The sequence below is a fragment of the Rhinolophus hipposideros genome (assembly GCF_964194185.1).
Source record: "Rhinolophus hipposideros genome assembly, chromosome: 24".
Taxonomy (NCBI): Eukaryota; Metazoa; Chordata; class Mammalia; order Chiroptera; family Rhinolophidae; genus Rhinolophus; species Rhinolophus hipposideros.
The window spans coordinates 21,786,258-21,813,310 of NC_138070.1; the positions used below are offsets into that span (position 1 = coordinate 21,786,258).

The 27,053-nt window shown below is 49.6% G+C and overlaps 3 protein-coding genes across 3 annotated transcripts; all 3 read right to left on the reverse strand.

Annotated features, from left to right (window-relative positions):
• Window positions 1-952: 952 nt before the first annotated feature.
• LOC308492244 (glutathione S-transferase theta-4-like) lies at window positions 953-17,137 on the reverse strand (the record flags this gene model as incomplete). The annotated part of the gene is made up of 2 exons (XM_081036986.1): window positions 953-1,059; window positions 17,026-17,137. 2 exons carry the CDS (start codon window positions 17,135-17,137, stop codon window positions 953-955), a joined length of 219 nt encoding a protein of 72 aa, XP_080893112.1.
• Window positions 3,237-3,494, reverse strand: LOC308492242 (10 kDa heat shock protein, mitochondrial-like; the record flags this gene model as incomplete). Its single annotated transcript, XM_081036984.1, has 1 exon — window positions 3,237-3,494. The coding sequence occupies one exon, from the start codon at window positions 3,492-3,494 to the stop codon at window positions 3,237-3,239; it is 258 nt and encodes an 85-aa protein (XP_080893110.1).
• Window positions 8,370-20,955, reverse strand: LOC308492240 (glutathione S-transferase theta-4-like). Its single transcript, XM_081036982.1, has 6 exons — window positions 20,405-20,955; window positions 18,250-18,396; window positions 15,944-16,031; window positions 11,462-11,612; window positions 10,147-10,323; window positions 8,370-9,031 (listed from the first exon to the last, which is right to left on the reverse strand). Exons 4-6 carry the CDS (start codon window positions 11,516-11,518, stop codon window positions 8,834-8,836), a joined length of 432 nt encoding a protein of 143 aa, XP_080893108.1. The 5' UTR covers window positions 11,519-11,612; window positions 15,944-16,031; window positions 18,250-18,396; window positions 20,405-20,955; the 3' UTR covers window positions 8,370-8,833.
• Between the last annotated feature and the right edge of the window lie 6,098 nt (window positions 20,956-27,053).

Sequence of the window (27,053 nt, forward strand, 5' to 3'; positions counted from 1 at the left end):
CAAGCCAGCTGCAACCAGCTGCAGGAGTCCTAATACAAAAAAACATTATCTATGACTAAAGAAACACAGACTTCTCTCAGTTTCCTGGAACTCCCCTATTCCCTAGCTGCATAAAAACTCCCTACTTTTGCTGTTTGAAAGAGACAGATTTGAGATATATTGCCCTCTTGTCTTCTTGCTTTGGCCAAAATCGAATAAAACTTTCTCCATCTCCAAGCATCGGTATCTCAATGTTGTGGCTTACTAGTGCATCGGCATATGAACTTGGATTTTAGGAGGTGATTCTGCAATGATTCTTAAGGACAGATGCAGGACTCATGACTTGGGGCCAAAGGGCCTTGTCCTGGGATCCTGGTCAGCCCAGCCAACTAATCTACCATGCTCAAAACCAACATATGTGGGATGCCTGCTGACCCCTATACTGTCTGGTAATCCAAGAATTAGAAGGCAAGAGGGCAGTTATGAGTTTCATTCTTGGCAACCATCAGGGGAGACTGAATCACAGGCCCTTTGAAGAGGGGTTGTCTTTTGGATAGAGACCAAGACCAGGGCAAGGGCAGAAGGAAGGTCAAATAAATCACACATCGGAGTTAGAAAAAGAATCTCAGGCCAATCCCAGGATTATTCACCAATCTGAAAACAAAATGTAGTGATTAAAGGAGACAGGTCTGGGTGGGCCATTCTCATCGTAGCTTTCAGGCAGCTATGGAAGACAAGGTGGGGTAGGGACCTGGGCTGGGGAACCATGGTTCAGTGGGACTCGCGCAAGTCTCTCCTGTTCTCTGGGCCTGCCTCCCATGGCACCCTGGAAATGAAGGCGCTTTGTGAACTGGCAAGGGCAGAGCAGGGTCAAGGCTTCCGCACTCGTCAGATCATGGCCAATACCCCAGGCATCAGCTTCTGCTTTATGGTGAGGTCTGCAGGTGGAAAGTCCTTGGCCTTCAGAATGTCTTCATGGGCCTCCTGGAAGAGGACCTCGCCCACTGCTGCCTCCACGTGCTGGAGCCATGCAGCCAACTCGGGTTGGCCTTCGAAGACTTGGCAGCCAGCACCCACAGGCTATAGGGAAAAAGAGAACAGGATAGAATAGGGGTGGATGAGTGAGGCCAAGGATGGCAGCATCTGCCTGGTTTGGGGACCACATGGCTCCAGAAGAGGTTACCACAAATAAGTATAATCCCTCAGCCAGGTGGGGGCAGCATAGGCAGGACTTCAGCAACCCACCCTGTAAACTCTGCCCACAGCACTCACATGCATCAGCTCCGTGATGGGACCAGATCAGCCAGGGAAATGTTGTGCCCAGAGCGAAAGGCCTTGTTCTGGAAGAATTTGCCCTCAAGTATCTTCAAAGTCACATCCAACTCTGCCAGAGTGACTGCCAGCATCTCAAGAGATGCTGACTCACCCAGTAAAGCAGGGAACGTCCGTCGTCTGGTGGGTGGGCAGGCAAAGTGGGGAATTAGGGGTCAGCCCAGCTTCGGGGGCAGAAAGGCAAGCCCCTGCTCTTGGAACTGCTTCCTGGTTCTATGTACCTTTCTTCCATGTCCTGGGTAGGCCGGCAGGGAAAGTCCCCAAGGACCCCTTTTCCCTGAACTATTCCTGCTTCCAAGAACTCTGATGGGTTGAGACTTGGAGGCTTTTAAAAGACTCAACCCCCTTTGAGAATGACTCAAAGGGAACCTGAACAATGAGTGTCATATTTTGGTGGAGGGGAGTGCTGGCTTAGGAACTGTTTTATAACCTCTTTCCTCCTGCATATAAAATCAGTCCCTCTTACAATATGAGTAAGAGGATGAGCTTTTAAGGTCTCTCCATTAAAAGCTCATTCTGTCACTTATGAACTGTGTGACCAACAGCAAAATACATAAATTCTCTGAACTTCAATTTCCTCATCTACGATACAGGAATAACAATACATGACTCATCTTGTAAATAAAAACATGAGGCCCAGAGAGGGACAGTCAGTTTCCAGAGATAGCACAGCCAGGAAAAGACTCTGCCAAGCATAGAACCAATGTCTTCTCACCCAGTGAGTTACTAGGGACTAAGGAGGAGAGTCAGGAGAGAGAGGTGTCCAGGATTTCGGGAGGAGGGCATTTTAGGGCAAAACCATCAATAACCTCAGGCTTAGCAGCGGTCAGGGAGACAGAGTAGATGGGGAGCACAGGACTTCATGGTCAATGCAGTAAAGTTGCTTGGGGGAGCCCGGGTTTCTGGAAAGATAAACAGGAGTAGGACTGTACTCTGACTCCTGGCTCAGGGTTTCACTTCCCTCCCCCATACAACAAGGCTGGATCAGCAATCACACACTGGTGGCCTGGAGGCCAGGGCTGGGCTAATGGCATTCCTTTGGTTACAGAGTGTTTAAAAATATGAATCAGCTGTTGACATTTAAAAATGGAGAGATTACATATTAAAGTCCAGATTTCCAGCTTCTTTTTGACAATAAAGGGAGAATTGCTACCTGGTACCCCTGCTCGGCAGGTACGTAAGGGTGATGTGGGGAGAAGCTGTTCCTTCAGGAGGAGCACATAGGCTCTCGGTGGGCCGGAGCCCACCTGGACCACCTCCGTCATTTATTATCTGCCGCACCCTTGCAAGAGACAGTCTACATTTCCCTTGTGTTCTGACTGGGTGGTTCCAAAGTTCTTAGAGTTTTAAAAAAGGGTTTTTGTTCCTCTTTAAATACAAAAGACCATAATAGGGTAATAAATTCTGATTTATTCACATGATTAGATACTATAGAGTGGATAAAATGGATAAATTAGATCTACCCACGGCAATATGGAAAAATGCAAGTTGTAGAATGGTATGTGAGCATTTACATAAAATTTAAGCAAAACAAAACTTTATTGTGCTTATGGATATGTATAAAATGTAGTAATGTATAAAATCGTGAACTAGAAGGACTTGCACTAGATTCCAGAGTGGGGTGGCCCTCAGGAAGGAGTGATCGCAACAAAGAGATCTTTTGACGTTTGTGGGGTTTTATTTTTTTTTAACCATTTATTTGTTTATTTTTATTTGGAAATGTTTATATCAGTACAGTGGAACTAAATTTTAGGAGATACTGGATGTCATTACTTTGGATATCATTAGTTTATTACAAAAGAGACATGGAAATTATTTACATGATGAGATTTCAGAACTTCAGTGGAATGGGCGCCATGTCACAGTGATTGATTTCAGTCTACGTACTTTCCAAGAACGTCACCATCTCTAAATAAGAAATAATCCTAGTCATCTATAACGACTTTGGTGCCTTCATATTCTGGAAGAAGAACTTTATCTCCAACTTTCACGCTAACTGGTTGAATCGCTCCACCCTTTCCTTTAGAGCCGTATCCAACAGCTACTACTGTTGCTTGCAGTACTTTCCCCTGAGATTTTTCTGGAAGCATAATGCCTCCCTTGGTTACAGTTCCTGCAGCACTCCTTTCAACTAATACTCGGTCAAAGAGGGGGAGAAACTTTCTAAATGCCTGTCCTGCCATGACTCCGGCAGCAGCAGTTCATACTCTGCTCTCATTCCACGGCCGCAAGGAGAGAACTGATCTTTTGACATTTGTTGACTAACGTTTCTTTCTTATATGAAAAATGATATAAGACAGAACAATAAAACTCATGATCCAGAATTAGCCAGATATTTTTAAAAATGAGGAGTTCCACTTCTGATTAGGATATCCACAGTCACAAAAAACATTGCTTTCATCATAATGACTCTGGAAAGAAAATAATCTTATTTTTCTGTAAAACCATCGAAGAGTTATAGAACTCTTTAAAAAGGAAAATAAAAGAAAGAACAAAACAAAAAAAGAAAAACATCTAAATCTGTATTGTCCAATATGTAGCCACCAGCCACAAGTGGCCACTGAGCTCTTGAAATGTGGCTGGTCCTAGCTGAGGTGTTGTGCTTCACATGTAAAATACATGCCAGATTCTGAGGGCTTAGTTAAAAAAAAGGAAAAAGAAAAAGATTTCATTAATAATTTTTCTATTGGTTACACAGTGAATTAATTTTAAAATTTTTAACTATGGTAAAAAACATAGAACATGAAATTTACCATTTTAACCGTTCGATTCACTGGCATTAAGTACATTCATGAATATTGTGCAGCCATCACCATTGTGGTTTAAGTCTCTTCACCTTGTAAAACTGAAACTCTGTCCCCATTAAACAACTCCTCATTTTCTCCCTCTCCCCAGCCCCTGCCAACCACCATTGTCCTTCCTGTCTCCATGAATTAACTACTCTATGTACCTCATTTAAGTGGAATCATACAATATTTGTCCTTCTGCGTCTGGCTTATTTCACTTAGCAAATGTTTTCAAGGTTCATCCATGTTGTAGCGCGTGTCAAAATCTCCTTCCTTCTTAAGGCTCAAAGATATTCCATTGTATGTATGTACCACATTTCCATTCATCTGTCAATGAACACAGGGAGTGTTTCCACCTCTGGCAATTGTGATCTGTGAATAATACTGTTATGAACTTGGGTATAGAAATATCTTTTCAAGACCCTGCTTTCAATTATTTTGGGTATATACCCAGAAGTGAAATTGCTCGACCATTTGGTAATTCTATTTTTAATTGCTTTGAGGATTTATCATATTGTTTCCCACAGTCGCACTGTTTTACATTCCCACTAACAGTGCATAAGAGTTTCAATTTCCTCATATCCTTGCCAACACTTGTTATTTTCTGGTACATATATATTATATATGATATATATTATATATCATATATAACATATAATATATGTTATATTATATATAACATATTATATATAATATATTATATATATATTATATATACACATATATAATATATATGTTAATATATACATATATAAAACATATATATTATAATGGCCATCCTAATGGGTGTGAAGTGGTATCTCATTGTAGTTTTAATTTGCATTCCCCTAATTACTAGGGAGGCTGAGCATCTTTTCATGTGTTTATTGGCCAAAATGATAATATTCTGAATATAATACGTTAAGTATAATACATTAATTTCACCTGTTTCTTTTTACATTTTGAATGTGGCTACTAGAAAATTTAAAAGTACATATATGACTCACTTTATACTTCCATTTTGCAGCATTGGACTAAATGAACTAAGTTCCAGAGGAGCATGAGCTTTTCCTAGGTACAAACCACGTTTCATCCTTGGGGTCCAAGCAGGTAGGGTGAAAACTTGCCATGGGCATGGGACTTTTCTGACTAAGCAGCCATGTGGGGAACTGAGGGCAGGGCCTAAAAGTAGAGAGATCTCATGGTTGTAGTGGTGCTTAGATTCTGCATCCCTCCTGGAGCAAGCAAGCAACTTGATCCTACTCTCAAGATACCTGAAACCAGAGATGAACTGAAACTAACTAAAGTGCAACCCAGCCCACCTCCATATTAGCTGGAAGAGATTAACCTCCCACTGAGGCCTCCTGACAAAAAAAAGTACAAGCTTTTCTAAGGGTCCTTTTTATGTACTTCTGTTTCTACTCTTACACATAATATCTGACACACAATAATCAATTATAAGACATGCAAAGAAAGAGAAAATGTGACCCATAATGAAGAGGGTATAAAGTGACCAATAGGAACAGATCCACAGAGGGCAGCCGGATGGCTCAGTTGGTCAGAGGGCGAGCTCTCAACAACAAGGTTGATGTTACAATTCCCACACGGGATGGTGGGCTGCGCCCCCTGCAACTAAAGATTGAAAATGGTGACTGGACTTGTTGCTGAGCTGCGCCCTCCACAACCAAATTGAAGGACAACTCCCTGGAGAAACACACTGCCCCCTAATATTCCCCAATAAAATTTATTTAAAAGAAAAAACACACAAAGAAGACAGATCCACAGAAAATCCAGGTGTTGAAATTAGCTGACAAAGACTTTTCAGTAACTTAGAAATGTGTTGAAGAATTTAGAAGATGGACCCAATTAGTAAGCAGATGGTGAATTTCAGCAGAGCAATGGAAACACTAAAAAAGAACCCAATAAAAATTTCTAGAACTGAAAAAAATACATACCTCAAATAAAGATTGGATTAAATGGGTTTAACAGCAACCTGGCCACAACAGAAGAAAAGTTCAAGTCAGGTCATTGGAAACTATCCAAACTTAAAAAAAAGGAATACAATAGTGCCTGAGCCCTTTTGGGAGTGATGCCCTCACTGTCCCCCAATCTCAGGGGCCTCATCTTATGCCACAGTGCCCAGAGGCAGTTTCTCTGTAAGGTTGTATGTTGCCACATCAGGTACTCATCCACATGGGCACAGGCTGCAGGTCCTGAGCATACCAGTAGTCAAGAACCTTATACTTGTGGGTCAGACAGAGCAGTATGGCCACACTGCAGGGGGAAGGGAGGACATGGTGGGTGTGGGAAGAGCATTGTGCTAGGGGCTTTATGCAGCGTCACTTCTTTAACCTTCCTGACAATGTGCCAAGGTATTTGCCTCATTTTCCAGACAAGGAAGCCAGGCTTAAAACAGTGAAGGGACTAGCCCAAGGCACACAGCCCTTGGTGGCAGAGCTGAGAGTCTCTCTGAGGCTAATACCTAAGCTCATCCTACCATCAGGCAAAATCCCACAGCAGAATGGCCTGCCATGTGCTCAGAGACAATTCCTGATGGAAGGGCCAGAGAGAGCTTCCTGGGGGAGATGGCATCAAAGCTGAGCCTTAAAGAAGCTCAGTTCTGTCCAGTCTGCATTCACTCTCATCATCTGGCATTCAGACTAGCCTCAGATAGCCTGATTATTCAAAAAACCTTCCTGTCATCCTTTTGCTCTTTGTCATCCCTATGTTCTCGCTAAAGTACTCCGTAGGAAACACTGGAACTCTTGAAATGTGGCTGGTCCTAGCTGATGCTTCCCCGCTACCCCACCAAATGCCAGTCCTCGGCATGCCAGCTGTGTCCTTGGGGACTTTTGGGTCTGCCAGAGAAACAAATTCTCCTGCTCGGGGTGCAGGGCTCACCAAGCCCCCACAGTACCTCCTGTTCCCAGCATACCCCGGGGGTGCCTCTTCCCCATCAGGAATAAGAGAAACAGAGGACAAGGTGAGTAAAGGCAAAGCAAGAGAAGGAAGAGGAAGAAGGGGACTCCAAAGCAGACTGAGCCAGTCAGTGCAGGGAGCAGGGCTGAAAAGTTGAGGCCCTGGGTAGTGCCTGCTATTGCAAAATTTCAGCAGCTAGAAGCCACAAAGGAGGGACTACACTCTGACCCACTCTCTACACTTGTCCCCATTAGCCCTTCTCCTCCTGCCCCCATCTCTTCCGGAGGTCTCCTATCCCTATGTCCAGGTACACTGCTTTCTTGGCCAGGCCTCTCCTTCTTTCTTCATGCCCCACCCCGCTTTATTCGGTTTCAGCTTAGCCCTGTCTTCTAGTCCAGGGGACCAAACAGATTTTGAGGGATTACCCGAATCTCAGATATTCCTGGTGGCTCACCTTTTTCGGTGATGGTCCCAGGAAAGGGGTGGCGCAGGGAGGGGTCCCCCGAGCAATGTTTGGTCTCCCCTTTCTTCCCCGACATCTCTGTTCCCCAAACCCAGCTGGGCCCACCTTTGAGAAGCTCCATAGTGCGCAGCTTGAAGGGGATGCCATTCTTCTTGGCGAAGATGTAGATCGCGTGACATGCATGGGACAGGAGATCCAGGTAGAGTTCCAGGCCTGTGGCAGGAGGCAGCGTGACCAGACTTGCAACACAAGGGGCACAGCATACCCCAGCGCTGGGAGTGGGACTTACCAGAAGGGGCAGCCATGCCTCCCGGATGTAGTTCCCTATTGGGCAGGAGCTGCGCATTTTGGTCCAATCTCTGGTGCTACCTTGGGCGTGCCTAAGGGGTGGAGCCAGGGGCTCAGGGCTCAGCCAGAGGGTTGGCAATAGGGCCCTCAGTCCCAGACCATTGTGACTGGCTCATTTCACTTAGTATAATGTCTTCAAGATTCATCCATATTGTAGTGTGTGTCACAATTTCCTATCATCCCCATTTTACAGATGAGGAAATTGAGGCACCGCATGGTTATAGACCCAAAAACTGTTTTCATTCCCTTTGGTTATATATCCATAAGTGGGATTGCTAGATCTCTCTTCATCGTTTCAAAAGATGGAGAAACCGGCCCAGAGAAGGAAAGAAACAAACCCAGGGAATGTGAGGCACTGTGCTGGCAGGAGCAGGAAGACCAAGTCTGTCAAATTTGGGGGCATGCAGTTGGAGTGATATGAGTTACCCCCAAATGCTGACCATAAGCCCTGAGGCTTTGACACTTGCTAGAACTGGGATCTCTGGAGTATGGGTCTAAGAGAATGAACTCTGGAGCCAGACTTTCTGGTGCATTCCACTGTGTTCAGAGAACATACATTGTATGATTTCAATTTGTTTAAACGTATTGAGATGTTATGACCTAACATATGTTCTATCCTGGAGAGTATTCCACGTGCACTTAAGAATGTTTATTCTGCTGTCCTGGAGTGGAGTATTATACTTATATGCCTGGTAAATCCAATTGGTTTGTAGTGTTGTTCAAGTCCTCCATTTCCCTGATGATGTTCAGTTTCATTCTCTCCTTTATCGATGGTGGAATATTAAAGTCACCGACTATAATTTTTGGCAGTTTAGTCATATTTAAATTCTTTTTGGAAGCTGGAAGGACCCACTATCACCCACTCCCACATCAGACCCTATCCTCATACCAACTGTCACAGGCTCAGCAGCCGTGGTGGTTGTTCCAGTTCTTTATTAGGCAAAGAAACTAAGTTGTTTTCAGCATCTCTCCCAAGGAAGGAGTCTCAGAGGGTTAAGCCAGCCAGGCTCTTCAGGATGGGCTGCTTCTACTTGAACTTCTGCAGCAATTTGCAGACCCTCTCCTTAACTGTTGGATCCAATGTTGAACAGTCCCACTCCGTCAACTTTGTCAGCCGTTCATGAGCCTCCAAGAAGAGGCCAGAGCCAATGGTCAGCTCCACCCTCATGCGCCACTCAGCCAGCTTGGGGCTGTTACCAAAGACGTTGTGGTTGCCTGCCATGGGCTATGGATAGACAAAGAGGAAGGTGTGGTCAGTCTGAGGAGCAGCCCCACCTGAGTCCCCTCCTACAGCTTCAGTCTGCTGACCTCTGAAGCCTGGACCAGAGGTCACAGGTTCTGTAATACATGTGGGATAGTGATGGAAGACTCAGAATCCCCCCGGTCTCTTGGCCACTGGTCTTGCTCCAAGGTTCCTGATTCCTTCTCTGAAGTGAGGCCTGGCCCAGGGGGTTCCCACTTCTCTAGTGTGAAACCTCTTATGGGTCCTTTCTTCTTCCAGGGAAACCCCTTGTTCCCAGATGAGGGCGGGAGGAATCAATTCTTTTTCCCCATGTTGAACCTCCCTCTGTGGTCAAGCACAATGATTGGAACAGGAGACCCAGCACGCCACCTAAGAAACATACACCCAAGATGCTCAGGGGCCCAAAAGGGGATGGGGGACGCTAAATGTAAGTGGTGAGAAGTGAAATGTAGGGGCTGCACCACCTGGGACAAAAAAAGCTAGAGTGGTTTTTCCTGGTGCTGGTCTATACTGCGCACTGACCAAGGACCAAAATGGCCACTTTCCAAATGGCCAGAGATTATGTTGACCTCACAAGGCACCGCCCAGGGTCTAAACTGGCCATCCTGCACACCAACTAGGTCAGAACTGGGCACCTCTCCTGCATGCATGCCCCACACCCAAATCTGCAGTGGGTGCCCCTTTGACCCAGAGACAGGGGACTGCTCTGTACAGCTGTCTGGAGCTCTGGAAAAGGGGCGCTGCAGCCATAGGACTCTCTGGAAACCTCTGGAAACTTCCTGAAGAGTCCATGAGGAGCAAGAGGCATCCAGAAACCTGGCTGACTGATCAAGAAGTGCTGTGTTCTTCTCCCTATCTCAGGCTTACCCTCCAGCTCCTTCCCACACTGAGGAATCTTTGCAAAGCATGGATGATGATCATGGTCCTCCCTGACTCAAAACCTGCTGTGCTCCCTGTGGCCTCCAGTCACACAGACTTGGTTTCCACTCCTGCCATGTTTCCCCCTTCACCAGCCTATCCTCAAGTGATGGCCCCTCTGGTCACAGATGAGTCCCACCTCTGCCTGGGCTCTGTCTCTCCAACACCACACTCCATACCTGCATCATCTCCACCACAGCCACCACGTCGGCCAGTGAGATGTTATCCCCGGTGATGAACATCTTGTCCTGCAGGAACTTCTCCTCAAAGAGCTGCATGTTTTTATTCACCTCATCTAAAATCTCCTCTGTCTTCTCAGCTGGAACCTCCTCACCTGTGATCATTGGGATCAGCAGCTGGCCAGGGCAGGGGAGAGGAGGGAAGAGGAGGCTGCACCCCTGTCCCACCTGACCCTTGTCTGCTAGAGAGGCGTTGGACAGAACCAAAGATGTAAAGTAGTTTCACCTCTTTTAGCAGTTCGGGTTGGCAGAAGTTACCTGGGGCCATTGTTCAGAAAAACTTTGAGATCTCGCAGAAAAAACAATCATGTGATTGATTAGTGATGTCTGTCACAGGCATAGGGTAAGAAGTATTGGTACATGTGCCGGTTACAGGTATGCACTGCGATGGACTGCATATTTGATGGGGGTCCCATAAGATTATAATGGAACTGAAAAATTGCTATTGCCTAGTGATGTTGTAGCCATCATAATGTCGTACTGTAACGCATTACTCACATGTTTGTGGCGATGCCAGTGTAAACAAACCTACCGCACTACCACTCATATAAAAGTATACCACAACCATTATGTACAACGCATAATACTTGATAATGATAATAGATGACTGTGTTCCTGGTTTATGTATTTACTATACTATACCTTTTTATCGTTACTTTAGAGTGTATTCTTCCTACTTGTAAAAAAGAAAACGTTTGCTGTAAAACAGTAGGCTGTGTTCCTCTGGCAGCAGCCTCATACAGCTCACGTTTATCATCATCTCTTTGACTGCATCATTTTCTCTTGCGCTTGAACTAATCTCATGTCATTTTGTACAGTAACATGCTGTCCTTAAGCGCAATAGGCTCTACCATACAGCCTAGGTGTGTAGTGGCAATCCCATCTACATTTGTGTAAGTGCACCCTATGATTTTGCATAATGATAAAGTCACCTAATGACACATTTCTCAGAACATATCTCTATCATGATTGTAGTTGTGATCTTCAAATTTGGTGGTCTCTATGGGCCCTTCAACTGGTATTTTCTGGGTCAGAAGGAAATTCCTTGAATCCTATCTTAGCTTGAGTGAGATCAGCCCCTCCTGGGTACCCTTCCACTTGCCTTTACAAGGCTCTTTCATACCCAGTGGTTCACTCCACACTCCCGACATCTCTGTAAGGCAGGCAGGAGAGGGAACTGAGGAGATGAGGCTCAGGGAGGCAGGGACTTTTACTTGAGCCCACCAGTGGTCAGCCCCATCTGTGACCTGCTCACCTTGATCCACAGTATCTTGCTCATGGGCAGCTGAATGGCTGTGTGCTGCCAGGCCATGAACTCATCCACGCGGGCACGCACGTGCAGATCTGGTGGGTACCAGTGTGAGGGTGCACTGTACTTGCGGCACAAGTACAAGAGGATGGCCACGCTGCAGAAAGAGCAGGTCAGGGCACTGCTTTTGCCGTCCCCCACTTCAATACACTGACCACCACCCCAGCATGGCCTGGGTCCAATGTGGGGCCTCCAGCCACAGGCAGTCTCGAGGCATCCACATTCTCCCAGGGGAAAGATGAGCCCAAAGACCCTGGGAAAGGCTGCCAGGTCAGTTCGCCCGTCAGCAAGGGCAGGGAGGGAGACCCTGCAGGGTGAGTAGGAGTTGGCAGATGGCATCAGGAAAGGCAGTCCAGAGAGGGAACAACATGTGTGGAAATATGGGTGCAAAAAGGAGCATGGTAAATTTGAAGAAAGGAGTCAGAGAGTGTGACAGGAAGAAGGGTGGGGGCAGGGGGTGGTTAGAGACAGCCAGCAATGGGAAGGCCACATGGGGAGGCCCTGGGAGATTCAGGAATGACATGGACTTAACTGTTTAGGTTATGGGTTATACAAGCAGTGGGATGAGAAGATCCACCTTGACTTTTAGAAAGCTCCCTCTGGTGTTAGATGGAGGGTGAGCCACAGGGGCAGAAGCAACAACAGGGAGGCCAGGTTGGAGGCAGCCGCAACACCCAAGCAAGGGGTGCTGGGGTCTGGGCAGGGCAGAGGCCACAGTAGGGTATAGGAGGAAACGGGCTGAAGGCACACTTTGGAGGGGATGTCCCAAACCTTGCTGTTGGCTGGTGGGGGGAGGGAAGGGAGGAATTCAGGGTGGACACGGGTGTTTGGGGTGTCTGGGACATCTGGGGCCCCAGAGAGTCCTGAGCTCAGTCTGATATGACATCAAAGTCTGAGGAGCATGTGGGGTCCCCTGGGCAGAGTCAGCAGATAGGAAGAAGCAGAGATGGGTGGAGGGAGAGGAAGAGGAGAAGGAATAGCCTGGGAGCAGAGGAGGAGAAAGGAGGTCCCAGAGAAGGACAATCCTAAATCCTGAATCATACCAGCTGATCCCACTAACCCTATACGGTGGTTGCTGGTATGTTGCCTACCCGCATTTGAGGAAACAGGCTCAGAGGTACAACTAACTTGCCAAAGACACACATCCCATGAGTGGCAGGATCGGGGTTTGACCTCAGCAGCTCAGCCCCAAGCATGCACTCTGCCACCTTTCTTGACTGCCTGGCATAACTAGTGACCTGGGTCAGGTGGGGGGGGGCATGAGGGAGCTGGGGAAGTGGGGTAGTAGAGTGAATTGGCAGCAAGGGGGACAAGATAGTCGTCAGCCTTTGCAGGAGGCCTGAGAGGCAGGCAGAGGCTTGCCTCAGTGGCCCAATACCGTGGGCGTTCTATGACCTCTGGGAGCACCCCCTTGCTGGCCAGTCCTGGGTCACAACTGCTTCAAGCAGACCTGCCAGTGGCTCCCAGACCCGACTGATTCCTCCAAGCTTGTCTGAAGCCTGCACCAGAGCCCGCCAGAGCCCACTGCCCACACCACCACACTTTCTGTATCTCTTTGTCATCACCACACCTTCTGTGTTTCCTTGTCCTGAACCTTGAGATTGGGTCACCCTACACTTATTCTCTGACATCAGCCCTCCAGTCCCACACTGGGAGTGCCAGGACCAAAGGGACCCATCCACACCAGCATGTTCTAAAACACTTCCTGCCTCCAGGTGGACCAGACTTTGCTATGACTGGTGGAGCCCTTTTAGGCATCACAATCCTTGGAATGACCCTGGAGAGGGCATGTGGTCTTCTGTCTGCCCAGCACTCTTTCCCCCACTTTTTCCACAGGGACCTGCTCCATCATCTCCAATTGAGTAATTCTGACGGGGGTGGCTGGCAGTCACGGGTCCCAGGCCCCAGCTTGTGGAGTAGTCCACAAGCAGGCAGGTAACTCAGACTGAGCCCACCCCTGTCCTTCCCTAGGAACGTCAGATTCCCCGAGGAGGCAGGGTTGTTCCTTTCCTGAGAACCAGATACTCCAACGATGTGGCTACAAAGCTGCGGGCAGCTATGACTATAGAGAATATTGAGAGGAGAAGGCAGACATACCCACAGGAAAGCCCCACAGGCAATATGGGCAAGAAAAGCATCAGCACCACAGCAGCCAGGCTCAGATTCCTCTGGCTTGTCATGCACACCAATAAAACTACTAAAACTAGTTGAGGTGGATTTCTGCCATTTGCAGCCTCACTAAGTGCTCTAATAGACACATTTGGGCATTGGGGCCTGGGAGGCTGGAGGGGGTGAGGAAAGGCCTAAGGGGATGTGAGTGGATTCACCAGGCATGAAGAGCACATCATTCTAAGGCTCAGACTAGGAGCTGAAAGGGAAGGGACCACCAGGGTGAGAATGTGGCATAATAAGGCCAAGGGCAGAGGGGAGATGTTCTGGCACATTGAGATTAGGGCCCTGCTCTGGAGAGAACACGAAGGATAAGGCTGGACAACCGTTTGCCAAAGAGACTAGGTACATGACTTGTGGATCCAAAGAACCATTTCAACAAAAAGAGGCCATCTTGGATGGAAGGAATCCGAGACGGGATAAAATGAAGGAAGGTTGTCAGACTTCTGTGAAATGGGCTGATGGAGCTATTCAACTGCGATGTGTGTTAGCCTTCAAGAAAAGGGAAGAATGACCCAGAGGGAGGTACAGAGGCCAGCGGGGCTATCCTGCCACCAGAGGCCCAAGTGGGGTACTGGGGTGAGACCTGGTCCTTGGCCTTCCTGGTTCAAGAGGATGGGGATACCACCCACAGAACAGATCATGAGCCAAAGAAGATTATTCTTACCCCTTAAAATCTAAGGCAACTTTTCCTGCTAGGTTTCAGGCTTGCTTGAAATGCATAAATCCTCTTTTCCTTCCTCTTCTTCTGTTTTGGAATGGGCATGCCTATTTCATACCTGTCCCCCAATGGTATTTTGGAAATAGGATGACTAGTCATCTGGTTTCACAGGTTCACAGATGGGGAAATTTTGCCCCAGGATGAATCATCCCGTGACTCTCACCTATACCTGATTTGGATGATTTAGATGATGGTGTTTTGGACTTAAAGTTCATGCTGGGATGATTACGACTTTGGAGATACTGGGAAGAGGAGAACATACTTTGCACATGAGAAGGACACAGATTTGGGGGAGCCAGAGGACAGACTGTTATGGATTGAACTGTGTCCCTCCAAAAAGATAGGTTGAAGTCCTAATGCCAGTCCTTCAGAATGTGACTGTATTTGGAAATGGGGTCTTTACAGAGGCAATGAAGTTAAAGTGAGGTCATTAGCGTGTACCCTTAATCAATATGACTGGTGTCCTTATAAAAAAGAAGAAATTTGGACACAGAGACGTACACAGAGGGGAGGTAGTGTGAAGAGAAACAGGGAAAAGGTGGCCATCTACCAGCCAAGGAACACGCGAGGCTCCCAGAATCTAGGAGAAAGGCCTGGAACACATCCTTCCCAGGCCCTTCAGAGGGAACAGAGCCCTACCAACACCTGGATTTCAGACTTGTAGCCCCAGAACTGTGAGGCAGTACATTTCTGTTGTTCTAAGCCCCTAGTCAGTGTAATAGCAGCCCTAGGAAAGTACGAGGCCTGGGTCTGTGGTCCACTTGGGAGATAAAGTTGAAAATGATGAGACTACCTGTGAAGCAGTCTGAAAACCAATCAACCCTGATTCTTACCAAACCTCTGGATCCAACTACCAATATCCAGGAAATGAAGGGCAGAGCATCATGTTCCAAAACCCCGTGAGAATGCAATCAGCAACATTTACACTGTGGAAACGCCACACAACCATGGGCCTGGTTTCTTCAACCACAACAAAAAATGCAAAGATAGAAGGTGGGGCGTGGGTGGGGCTGTAGATTTAAAAGCATTTAAGACAGAGATCAATCAATTGCAATACTTGCAGCTTATCTAGACCCTGATTCAAACACATGACTGCAAAGGAAATATCTAAGAGATAATCAGAGATATTTGAATATGAACAGGATATTTGATAAAATCCAATAATTACTATTAATTTTATTAGGTGTCATCATGGTATTGGGGAGGTGTGTTTCTTTAAAAGAGATCGAATCTTTTGGAAGTACATTCCTAAACATTTCTGGGTGAAATGATGGGGTGGCCAGGAGGCAGGGAAGTAGAATAGGGTAGAGATGATGCAAAATAGGCCCCTGAGAGGACAAACGGACAACCGTTGGAGCTGGGTGATGGGTACTTGGGGGTCATTATAGTCCTCATACGCTGGTATTCATCTGCGTTAGTGTATGTGTGAATATGTCCATAGTAAAGGAAATAAACAAGCACTAGCTGGTCAGCCCCAGGTTAATCCTCCAGAAGGGGAGCAATGACAGACGAAGGAAGGGCCCCAGGAAGACTGTTACCTTTCAGATAAGATAAAGTTTCCATCTTTGAGGCTGGGCAGCTTCCTCAGGGGGTTGATCTCCACATATTCCTTGCTGTGGTGGTGACCTGAAAGGGGCAGGAAAGGTCTGAGGCTGCTGGCACCCCAGGAGAGAGCCAGGACTCCCAGAGGCAGAAATGCCTTTCTCTCTGTTGGCTCAAAAAGGGGAAACTGAGGCCCAGAGGATATCATGGCTCAACCCAAGTCAGAAGGCAAGTCAGTGGCAGAAAGGGACCAGGACTGGGACAACTGCCTTCATCCCAGGCGCTGGGACCAGAAATACCCTTTGGCTCACAGATGCTGGAGGCTGCCAGTCCCAGCCCGAACCCTGGGCCTGAAGCCATAGCCTGCAGCTGGCAGCACTAGCCTCAGCACACAGCTGGAATCCAAAAGGGACCCTTTGACCAGCAATCAACCCAATGTGGGGGCAGGAGTTTTAACTCTTCCTTGGCCAGCTGTCTCCAGTTAGAAATATTTCTGGTGCTCTACTCACAGGCTGTTTATTTCTGGAGCTCCATGTGTTCTTTTGTTCTAGAGGCCCTGCCTCTGCAAGTTGATCTTTTAAGGCCCCTCTGTGTTTGGGGATGTGTTGGAGACCGTGGGCAGAGACTCACCGGGTCTGTGTCACCCTGAGCAGGTCGGAACACTGGGAAAGGATGGATATCAACCAAAGCAGCATCTGGACTCTTAGATGTGGGATGGCCAGACACATCTGAGACCTTTGCCAACATCATTGGTAGGTGCTTTACAGCTCACAAGACTGGACACCCACAAGGAGAAGGCGAGGGCCCTGGCTGGGCGCCTGGGGGCCCCTCCGCTGTTCTCTCTGCCACTTTACCTTCTAAGAGCCTGTTCGTCATACCGGGGCAGAATTAGTGGAGACTGGCACAAGCAGGCTGGACAGGCACACGGCCTACACTTCCCTTAGGAACCTCTTCTTCCCCTGTAGACTTTGGGGAAGGCGTTCTCCCTGGTCGCTGCCTCCACTTTTCAGAAACACTCGGACCTTGTGTCCTGCCTACTCCCAGGCCCAGGCATGCCTGGGCAGCAATGGGGGCCAACCTTTCAGCAGATCCACAAACTGGAAGTCAAAGGGGATGTTGTTTTTCTTGACGAAAATGTAGACGGCTCGGCAGGAAGCCGACAGCAGGTCTAGGTAGAGCTCCAGGCCCATGCTGAGAGCCGTGTTGGGCCCTCCCCAGCGGTGGCCAGCAGGCCGTGAGCATGAGCCTGGATGCAGCCTGAGCCCTGGCCCTGTGCCAGCCAGCCCTCCCCAACACAGAGCCAAAACCCCACATTCTAGAACTTCTTGTTTCATTTGGTGTTGTCATGAGGCCGTGAAGCCCGGAATTCTTACAGCAGCAGGATTCTGAGGACACCCAGGAGTAGGCTGGGAGAAGCCCCAGGCTCAGAACAGGAGGCTGGCAGGGGCAGTTAGGGTGGCTGTGACTCTGCCCTACTCTTCCGTTGGCACATAGTGTGTCTGTGGCCTGTGTCTGAGAAGGGCTTATGCACAGGAATTCCCATGGCCAGGCTTTCTTAGTAGAATGTGACCAAAGGGACTTTGCAGGGTCCGGAGGAGGATGGGCAATGAAACCTAACCTTGGAGGGCTCTAGAAGCAGAGATTGGGAGTATCTACTGCTCAGTCCAGCTTGAACTGTGCCTAGAAAAGGATTGGGAGAAAGAGAAACAAGGGTCTGGGGCTCGTCAGAGGAGAGTCCAGGGGAGGCCAGGCAGGCTGTGCCATGCAGAGGAGCCCAGAAATTTCTAGCTTGTTTGGGATTAGCAGTGACCAGGGATTAGCACTGGCAGCTGAGGAATGCAGACACCATGGGGAGGCCTGAGTGCTGCTCACTATCTGCAGTGATCTTGGAAGATTCCCTGTCCATGCAGAAATGGGGAGAGCCCACTTCCTGGGGCAGAGCAAGGCTGGAGACAAGTGGAGAGCACACAGCCTGTTTATTGCAGGTAGCAGGGGACAGGATTGCGGGCAGCACTCCTCGCAGCAGAGTGACTCCTTCAGCTGCTGCTCCAGCTCCTGGGCCAGCTGAACATCCCGATGGGCTTCTTGGGTATCCCGAGGTTTGAGTACGAGTCTGTGGACCTCCTGGACAAGCTCAGGACCCAGGGCAGCCTCCGGTGGGCCCGCCATGCTACCAACTGAGGCAACTCTTGGAATGTATCACAGCCAACAGTAATGGGCTGAGAAGACAGGGTGGCTGGAGCTGGAGGCTCAGCCCAGCCCAGAGTATCCGCCAGAGGGCTAACAGACAGGACAAACTCACCTGCACCCGCTCTGTGAGCACCATCAGGTCTACCAGGGAGACCTGCTCCATTGCCAGGAAGGACCTAGCCTCCAGAATCTCCCAATCCAGGTGTTGCAGAGCGGGCATCAGCCTACCCAACAGCCGCTCCAGCTGTGTGGCATCCAGCTGAGGGGCAGGAGAGACCGGACAGGGAAGAAAGGAGGCAGTTTATCCTGGGCTTCCCAAGCTCCTCAGCTTCCTCTCCCCTCCTCCCCAGCCACCATCCATACGTAATTTCCTTTGGGGCTCTGTGTTCAGCAGGATTCTGAGGTTTCTCTCAGGCTCAGAGGCAAGAGTGCTGTGATAGATTAGTGATGTCTGCCTGAGGCAGTGGAGGGGAGGCAGCATATGGGCCAACCGGTCCCTCCCATGTCTGGGTTCCTGGCTCCTGCCCAATCCTGCACGACAGAGCAGGTAAGCTAACCTTGCACAGGTAGATGTTGGATGGCAGTGTGCTGCCACACCAGGGACTCATCGACGCAGGCACGGGCCTGTAGGTCAGGTGGATACCAGTGAGCCTCAGTCTGGTACTTGTGGCTCAGCTATGAAAAGATGGCCACACTGCGGGCAGGGGTGTCAGAGATCTCCCCACCCTGCCAGGACTGCAGGACTCTATTTATCACAGGAGGGTGATTTGACGCGGTTTCTCTCCGACTCCAACTCCAGGGGACAACCTCCCCCCTCACATATCCTCCTCCAGATGTCACGTTTCCCCCACCAAACTGCTCCATTCCTTCATTTTCAAACTCTGCTCCTCTCTGGGCCCAGCTGCAACCTTCCTTCCTGGCTAGTACTACAGCCTGGGTTCTCCCTCAAGCCCAGAGCCTGGGGGAGGGGCTCAGAGGGTACCCCTGTCTAGATCCCCTTCCGGCTCCTGGCACTGGGAGCCCAGTTCCCACTCTCTGATAGGCCCCATTTTCCAGGGAGGAAATGGGGCAGGAAGTTCTATGATCTGACCTCAGAATAGTGAGCACATGGGGAGCCGAAATGCAGAGCCCATTGCTACCCTGGGGCTGCCTGGCTACTGTGACTCTGAAAGGACATGTTCAGGACATCTGGGGAGGAGCTCACTTCAAGCCTCACTCCAGCTTCTTCCCACTCTGAAGCTCCCAGCTTTAGCCCCCAAGCAGCCCCCTGGTCCAGCCCCCTGCCCTCTGAGCTGGGCGGGCTGAAAGGAGGAAGGGGCTGAGGCAGTTTAGAAAGATCTCCAAGACAGAGGATATCAGCCTTCTGCTACCTCTCCCTGCCTCCCCACAACTCTGAGCTCCAGACCCAGGCAGAACCTGGCTCTGAGCCTGGCTGAACCTGGCTATCCCCTGGTCACCATTACCACTCAGCCAGGAGGATGTCCCCATCTCTGAGGGCAGTCACCTTCCCCAAGGGGTTCACTCTCAGGATTTCCAGCTTCAGGTGCTCCCCGGGGAGGCAGAGAGGAGGGGAGGCTTAGCACTGGCTCTGGCCCTTGGTGTTCCATCCACGGTGCCCACCTAGCCTCCAGGCTCACCTCATGCCAACTTCAGAGGCCTCAGCTCAAAGGGAATGCCATTCTTCCTGGCGAATATGTAGATGGTATGGCAGGGAGGCGAGAGCAGGCTCAGAAAGAGCTCAAGTACCATTGCTCTTTTTCTCTCTGGCCTCACCTGTCCTCTCCTCACACCTACGACCTCTGACCTCTGGGAGCTTCCTCTGTCCCTCAGAATGGAGCCTGAGGTCTGTGCCCCTCCCTAAAGCCCACTTCCTCCACCATTGGAGGTGCCTTGCCAAGCTGTCACCCTCCTTGCCTCTGGGGGGGTGACAGCAGGATGGGCTATGCCCCTTGGTAGTGGGTTTTCCAAAAGCAGGGTCCCCAGTCTTGCCCTCTTCCTCCTTCATAGGATGTTGCAAGCCCATGAACACTTCTGCCTCCTGCTCCATCCCTCCGGCTAGGAACAAACACCAGTCCTGCTGGGCCTCCCTAATCTCTGCTTGGGGCAACCAGTGTGGCTTTCACACTCCTTTAGGTTGAAGTGATACAGGCAGGTGGCTGGGAGGACAGCTGGGCAGGCACACACTTCGGGTCTTTAAGGCCTTATATGTATGCCTGCCTACTGGCCTGCGACACACATTCACACACACACACACATGCCCCACCCACCTCCAGCCCTGGTCTCTCTTCTCTCCACGCTGAGAAATATCCTCACATCTGAAAAGCACCTCTGGGGCCGACCCGGTGGCTCAGGTGGTTGGAGCTCCATGCTCCTAACTCTGAAGGCTGCCGGTTTAATTCCCACATGGGCCAGTGGGCTCTCAACCACAAGGTTGCCAGTTGGATCCCTGGAGTCTGGCAAGGGATGGTGGGCAGCCGCCCCTGCAACTAAGATTGAACACAGCACCTTGAGCTGAGCTGCCTCTGAGCTTCTGGATGGCTCAGTTGGTTGGAGTGCGCCCTCTCAACCACAAGATTGCCAGTTCGACTCCCGCAAGGGATGGTGGGCTGCGCCCCCTGCAACTAGCAAGGGCAACAGGACCTGGAGATGAGCTGCGCCCTCCACAACTAAGACTGAAAGGAAAACAACTTGTAGCTGAAAAGCACCCTCCACAACTAAGATTGAAAGGACAACAACGTGACTTGGAAAAAAGTCCTGGAAGTAAACACTTTTCCCCAATAAAGTTCTGTTCCCCTTCCCCAATAAAAAAAAACAAAGCACCTCCGTCTCCCCACTCAACTGCCCCCCTCCACAGCTCCCCACTGCATCCCCTGGGGCTCAGGCCAGGCCACTAGGCGTCTTTCCTGTTCCTCATCCTAACTACACCCCTCCATTGCCAAGTGCTGCCATGCTGTCGCTCTACCTCTTGCATCTCTTTTCCCCCCACTGAGCCTCTGGATGGCCTGGATGACCTTGCCAGCTTCCAGAGCAGCTGCCCTGCCTCCACCCTAGGCCCTGGTCCTGGTTCACACAGAACCATGGGGAATTAATTCCTAAAGTCCAAATCTGATCCTATGCTCCCTGGGCAACAGGGAGCCTATGCTCCCTGGGCAACTGGCTCTCCTATGGCTGGAGGGCTCCCATCTCCCGTGTGACCAAACTCCTCCCTGTCAATTTTCCTCTTGGCCTGCACTGGGCTTCTTCTTTGGCTGCTGTATGCACTTCTCTTCGGCCAGGACCCAGGTTTAGGATGCCGAGGGCAGGATTGCAGGCAAGGGTTTTCATGGAGCCGGAGGACAGCCTGGGCCTAGTGTCCACACTGGCCTGTGTTGATTGGGTAGGCCACGGATCAGATAGCAAGCCCGAGCAGTCCTGGCCCTTCTGGGCACCCAGCCATCGCTTCCTGGAAAGCTGCTCTGGCCCCATTCTGGGACCCATGGAGGTGGGAGCCTTTCTCTGCGCTTCCTGACCCATGCAAAGGCAACTTAAAATCTTCTGGCTCTTCTCATGGGATCTGAAGTTTCAGTGGACAAGACTTTTGGGGATACTTAGCCTTGCTTTACCCTCCAAGAAAGATGCATACTTCCAGGCCCTGTGGCCGAGGCAGGGCTGACTCCACCCTTGGTCCAGGGACAGCACATGACCTAGTCTGGCCTGGCCAGTGAGGACATTCTACCCCTGGCCATTCTGAAGGGATTAGGCAGGGCCACTTCAAGACAGTCCTGGGATTGTGGAGGGTGTGACTGGGAAGAAAGGGCTGAAAATAGGCACAAGGCAGGTTCCTGGTGAGGCCATTGGCCTTTCCAAAAAGAGGCCTTGGGAACCACCAGATATAGAGAAGGCAGAGCTGGCTCAGAGTCGTCCCAGTGGAAAAGGAAGGCCAGGGCTACGTAGCCTCCCGGAGCCAGGCTGCCCACAGCCGGCAGTCCTGGAACCCAGGCATACAAGGCAGCGAGCTGACAGGCCCAGCAGAGCCAGGTACGACCCAGAAAGCTTGTGGATGGAAAGCTGGGCCCACACCTGGCACAGCCAGAGCCATCAGGGAGGCCTTGCCACAGCCCTCGGCCCCACAGCCTTACCCTGCACAAGAAGACCTCATCTGTGTTTGGCATCTGGGATCTGGGGCCACAGCCCTGTGGTGAAGGGGAGGAGTGAGAGAGGCGAGGGATGGATGGAGAGAGAGTAACAGGAAAGCAAGATAGGAAGACACAGATCAGGAGGAGGGCAGTGAGGCAGTCATTCATTCACTCATTAATTCATGTACCAGAAAATGAGACTCAGAGACAGACAAAAACAATGGAGGGAGATGGACAAAAACCCGTGACAAGATGGACTGTCTGTTATGTCTCAGCCCTCTGAGCAGGACCTACTGATATGGGGACCAGGAAGTTTTGATAAGCACCTGACCCAGGACATTCAGGATGGGACTGTGAGTCTCCTGTCACAGCTGTGTACCCAGGAAAGCCTCCCTTTGCTCATGCCATGCCGCCAGGCACGGCCACCCATCCAACAAATCATCCCCGAGAGCCACAGACAGCAGGGTCACAGGCAGGCCAGTCTGAGGCCTGGATTCCAGGGACCCAGAACAGGAGGCAGGGACGGCCACATCACTGACACCCACCTAAGGCCCAGGGCGGGGCAGCTGCCACAGGATCTGAGGGAAGCCAGGAAGGGACTGCACTGCCCCATTCGAGGGGCAGGCAAGAGGCACGGGTTGTCCCCATCTGCCAAACAGAGGTGGCACCCCCAGCACCCCCATCACCCCCATGCAGGGTCAGCAGAGGGAGGCTGCCTGGCTCTTCCAAGCCCACACCTGGAGCCCACACCAGCTCCTTCAGCACCACAAGGCCATCCAGTGTCACCTGGGGGCTGCGGACAAGAGCCCTGCCCCTGGTAACTCATGTGTCTGTGTTCTTGCCCAGCTTGTCCCTGGGCACCCGCGTACACATGAGCAGAGCAGACCTGGTAAGGTGGGGGAGGGTGGGCTAAGTCTGCTGCCTGTAGCCCCCGACCCCTGGCACCTTGGTCCTGCCCACACCCCCTCATGCCTTCTCCCCTCCTCACCCTTGCTCTTCTCACCTGGATCCACATGGGTGCACCCAAGCTACGCTGGACGCAGTTATTGAGCCACGTGGGCACCCATTCACACAGGCGTGGACCCGTGGGATAAACAGCACCCGTGGGCAGGCTGTTTGGTAAGTGGATGGGCAAGGCAGGGGCAATAACCTTGAGGACCCTGGTACCCAGCCACTCCCATCTCTCTCAGAAGCCTACAGGCCTCTGGCAGAAGGTCTCTACTAATGATAGATTCTCCCCATCTGCTCTTCCAGTCAGCTCTCCACACTGCATTCCACCATCCAGCAGTCAGGCAGTGTCCCTCCCCATCTCCTACCCCACCAGTCACACACCCAGGCCGCTCTGCATTGTCTAGGAACTAATGTCTGGTTCTCACATGGCTCCAAAGCCCATACTCATCTTGCCACAACTGGCTTTCCAGGCTCACCTCCGCCTGCACCTCCCAGCATCCCCTTCTTCATACCTGGGTACCGGAGAGTCCCACACATACTGGATCTTCATGCTTCTAGCATTAGCTCAGGTCCTTCCATCTGCCAAAGCACAAGTTCAAGATTGAAGGTCACTTCTGTGGTGTTTTCTCTGCCCCTCCTCCTGCCATGTGACCTGGGAATCTCACTGCCTCCTCTTATGTTGGTACACAGGATGGTAGTGCCACTGCAGTCACCACCAGGACTTAGCTGTCACCTACACTGCACTCAGTCACCATTTGACTTTATTGTTTGTTTACTTCTTATAATTTATGTCTGTTGAAAGCAAACCCTCTCAATTACAAACAACAAAAAGCATGGATGTGGATCAAAAAGGCACAGACTGCCATTGGCCAACCCCAACCCACCGGGGATGATTGGAACAGGTAAGAATAAGGAATCTCTGTAAGGGAGGTTGCCAGAACTGTACCTAGGAGGGAAGACACCCACCAGGCACCTCCAGAGCAGGACAGCCACAGGTGGGAACTGCTGAGAGGCTCCAGGCCCAGAATGGCTCAGGATGGAGGGGCACCAAAGCCCCTGGAGACATGGGCTCAAGCCTGCTGGTAAAGACACCATTTCTTGGTTAGTCATGACCTCTACCGTCGGGTCTGAGAACTGCAGCCACATCAGCCCTGCTGCCACCTTTGGGGGCTGGACCTCCCTATAAGAAAACAATTCACTCAATTGAAAATAGAAAGATAAAAGATACACCGAGAGAGTGTCAAATGAAAGATAAAGATAAACATAAACCGAGAGAGTGTCAAATGGTAGTATGGGTACGTTTCCTAATGGTTGGGTTGTTAAAATTTTCTGTGTCAAGGCTCTGAAGGCTATAACCTTAAAAGAAAAGTAAAGAAACGAAAAGAAGAAGAAAAGAAAATAGAAATGTCAGTAAATGGTACTGTGAAAAAAAAATATTTTCATTGGAATTGTTGGTCAAGACATGGAGTGTGTGATTCATGATGCTGCTGTGTCTCCATTCCTGGAAGCTCTTAAAGAAACACCACAGAGACAGGCACACAGCCTGCTCAACCTGCTGATGAACCTGCAGGAAAGGCTGACAAACCAGGACATTAAGTGACAAACCAGTGCACGTGTGTGTTATTAAATATGCAGGAACGCAGAACCTCGTGTTGATGATAATAATTTCATATTTTGAACAAAAGATGCGGAGTTGTAGGATGAATGTTATAGGAATCAATCCAGATGTGAGTGTTTTCCAAGCCACCTTCCTGAGACCATATCATGGGGTGCATTTTTCTCTGAGAGGGTCTATAGAATCATTTTCTAGAAAGCGTAGGTGTGATATCGTCATGTATAAGAAATACATAGGTGGTCATTGAGATGACCAAAATTTACTTCATATATATTTGGCCTTCTACCCCAGTTCCTGGCTCACAGCTCCAAAAACCCTTGTACTTTCCCAAGTGTGGGGAGTGATACGGGTGTTTTCTGTTATGTTACTGAGGTGACTTTTAGAAAGCTCCTAAGGATGGGAGCTGATTGCCAATGGAGCCAACCACGTGATTACAGGGTTGGAAGTTTCAGTCCCACCCCAACCTCCATTACTTGAAATCTAGCCTCATTATAATATAATTAAAATGAACATGAAGGCTTGGCCCCCCTCCCCGTGGGTTTTTCTGTATGCATTCTTGGTAAGAGCAAGCACAGAGAGAAACTAATTATATAACCAACATATGTCAATCAAATCACCTTACATTTGATTTATTTCTAGAGGATGAGTCTGGGTGGTTCCTGGGGATGGAATGTGCGCCTGGACAGTTCCCCCACAGGCTCACTTTTATTATATCCCACAACTCTGTATCTTTTGGTTCAAAATATGGATTATTGTCATATACGTCACATCTCCTGCTGAACTCCTACCGTGTTCTACCTAAGAAAAAGCTAACCCGACGTTAGGTGCAGTTGTCTGTCTGGCAACTTCCAGGCAGGCGTCTTTCATCTTGAATAAATTTTCCTTCACTTTTCAGGGCTATGAATTCCTTCATCTTTTGCGAACGACCAGAGGTTAATTCCAATGACACAACAATCTCCAGAGTGAAATGCTTCTCTGACTTCTGTGAGCTGCTTTAGTAATTTAATCAAACCGAAGAAGGCAGTTGTGGGAACCTCCAATTTATAGTCAGTTATTCAGAAGTACTAGTGACAACCTGGGCTTGAACTCGAGTCTGCAAGAGAGGGACAGTCTTGTAGGACTGAGCCCTAAAACTCTGGGAGCTGATGCTGACCTCTGGGTAGATCGTGCCAGAACTGAGTTGAATTCTCAAATACCAGCAGGGTGCAATTGCTCGTTGTTGTGGGGTAAATCTATCCTCTACCCCCCCTACACACACACCATATAGGAACTGGTGCCCAGAACCAGTTATAAGGTACCTGTCTGTAACTCAGGGACTCAGCTCCCACTCCCTGCACAACAAAGCAGGATGCAGTGAGGCCAAAGAGGAACAATGGGGCCACAGATAGGGGAGTCATACCACTATATTCTCCATGGCGGCTGGTCAGACACAAAAGCAAACATCTGCCAGTACCCCAATGAGGGGTCTTTCTCCACCCCAGTCTGACTGGCGGCCGGGCGAGACACAGGAAGTAGCATCCACACGATCCACAATCTGCCATCCGCCTCTCTGCCAACCAGGCGACTAACCCCCTAGTGTAGCCATGGCAGTTATATTAGGGACTAATGGCTACCCGGTAACACCTGACGGCCAACCAACCATAGCAGATGGCCATCTAATCACAGTTGATGGCCATCTACTACCCAAGCCAGTACCTTTCCACGTGAGGCTGAGAGCCTAGACACTGCTCTCCTGGCTCTGTCCCCACACTGTCCTAGTGTTTTCATATGAAGACCGTAGTGTCTTTGTGATTTTAAAGATAACTGTGAAATAAAATTTCTTCACCTGCTGGAGAAATAAAACTATGATAAGGGGAGTGATGATCCTGAGGGGCTGCAAGAACAGGCCACACCAGATACCACAGAAGCTGCCAGCACAGGCAACTGCTAAACTATGGTGGTTACTCGGACATACTTTGTCTCCATACTGTAATACGACAATGTAATAAAACCAGCAATTCTTGGTTCCTTATCAAAGTGGTCAGAACCTTCATTGTATTTCAAAGATCACTGACATTAGCTGATTTTTACTTGATTTGTTTTTCTTCGTGTGTGTGATCGGTTTTGGGCTTCCATTGATTACATCTGTTGCACCTGAGGAGAAGACTTGCCAAGGACGTTGGGTGTCCTGCCTGTGCAGAGCTCCTCCTGGAGTCAGACCAGAGACAGAGACAAGACAGAAAAGATGAAAAGGGA

What these genes read in the sequence shown, in the direction of transcription:
- LOC308492240 (XM_081036982.1), bottom strand. Translation starts at nt 11,518, where the DNA reads ATGGCCTGGCAGCACACAGCCATTCAGCTGCCCATGAGCAAGATACTG. An exon ending in GCAAGATACTGTGGATCAAG is followed by an intron (nt 10,324 to 11,461) that starts GTGAGCAGGTCA and finishes TGCCCTGGCCAG; the next exon opens with CTGCTGATCCCAATGATCAC. An exon ending in CTGTGGTGGAGATGATGCAG is followed by an intron (nt 9,032 to 10,146) that starts GTATGGAGTGTG and finishes GTCTATCCATAG; the next exon opens with CCCATGGCAGGCAACCACAA.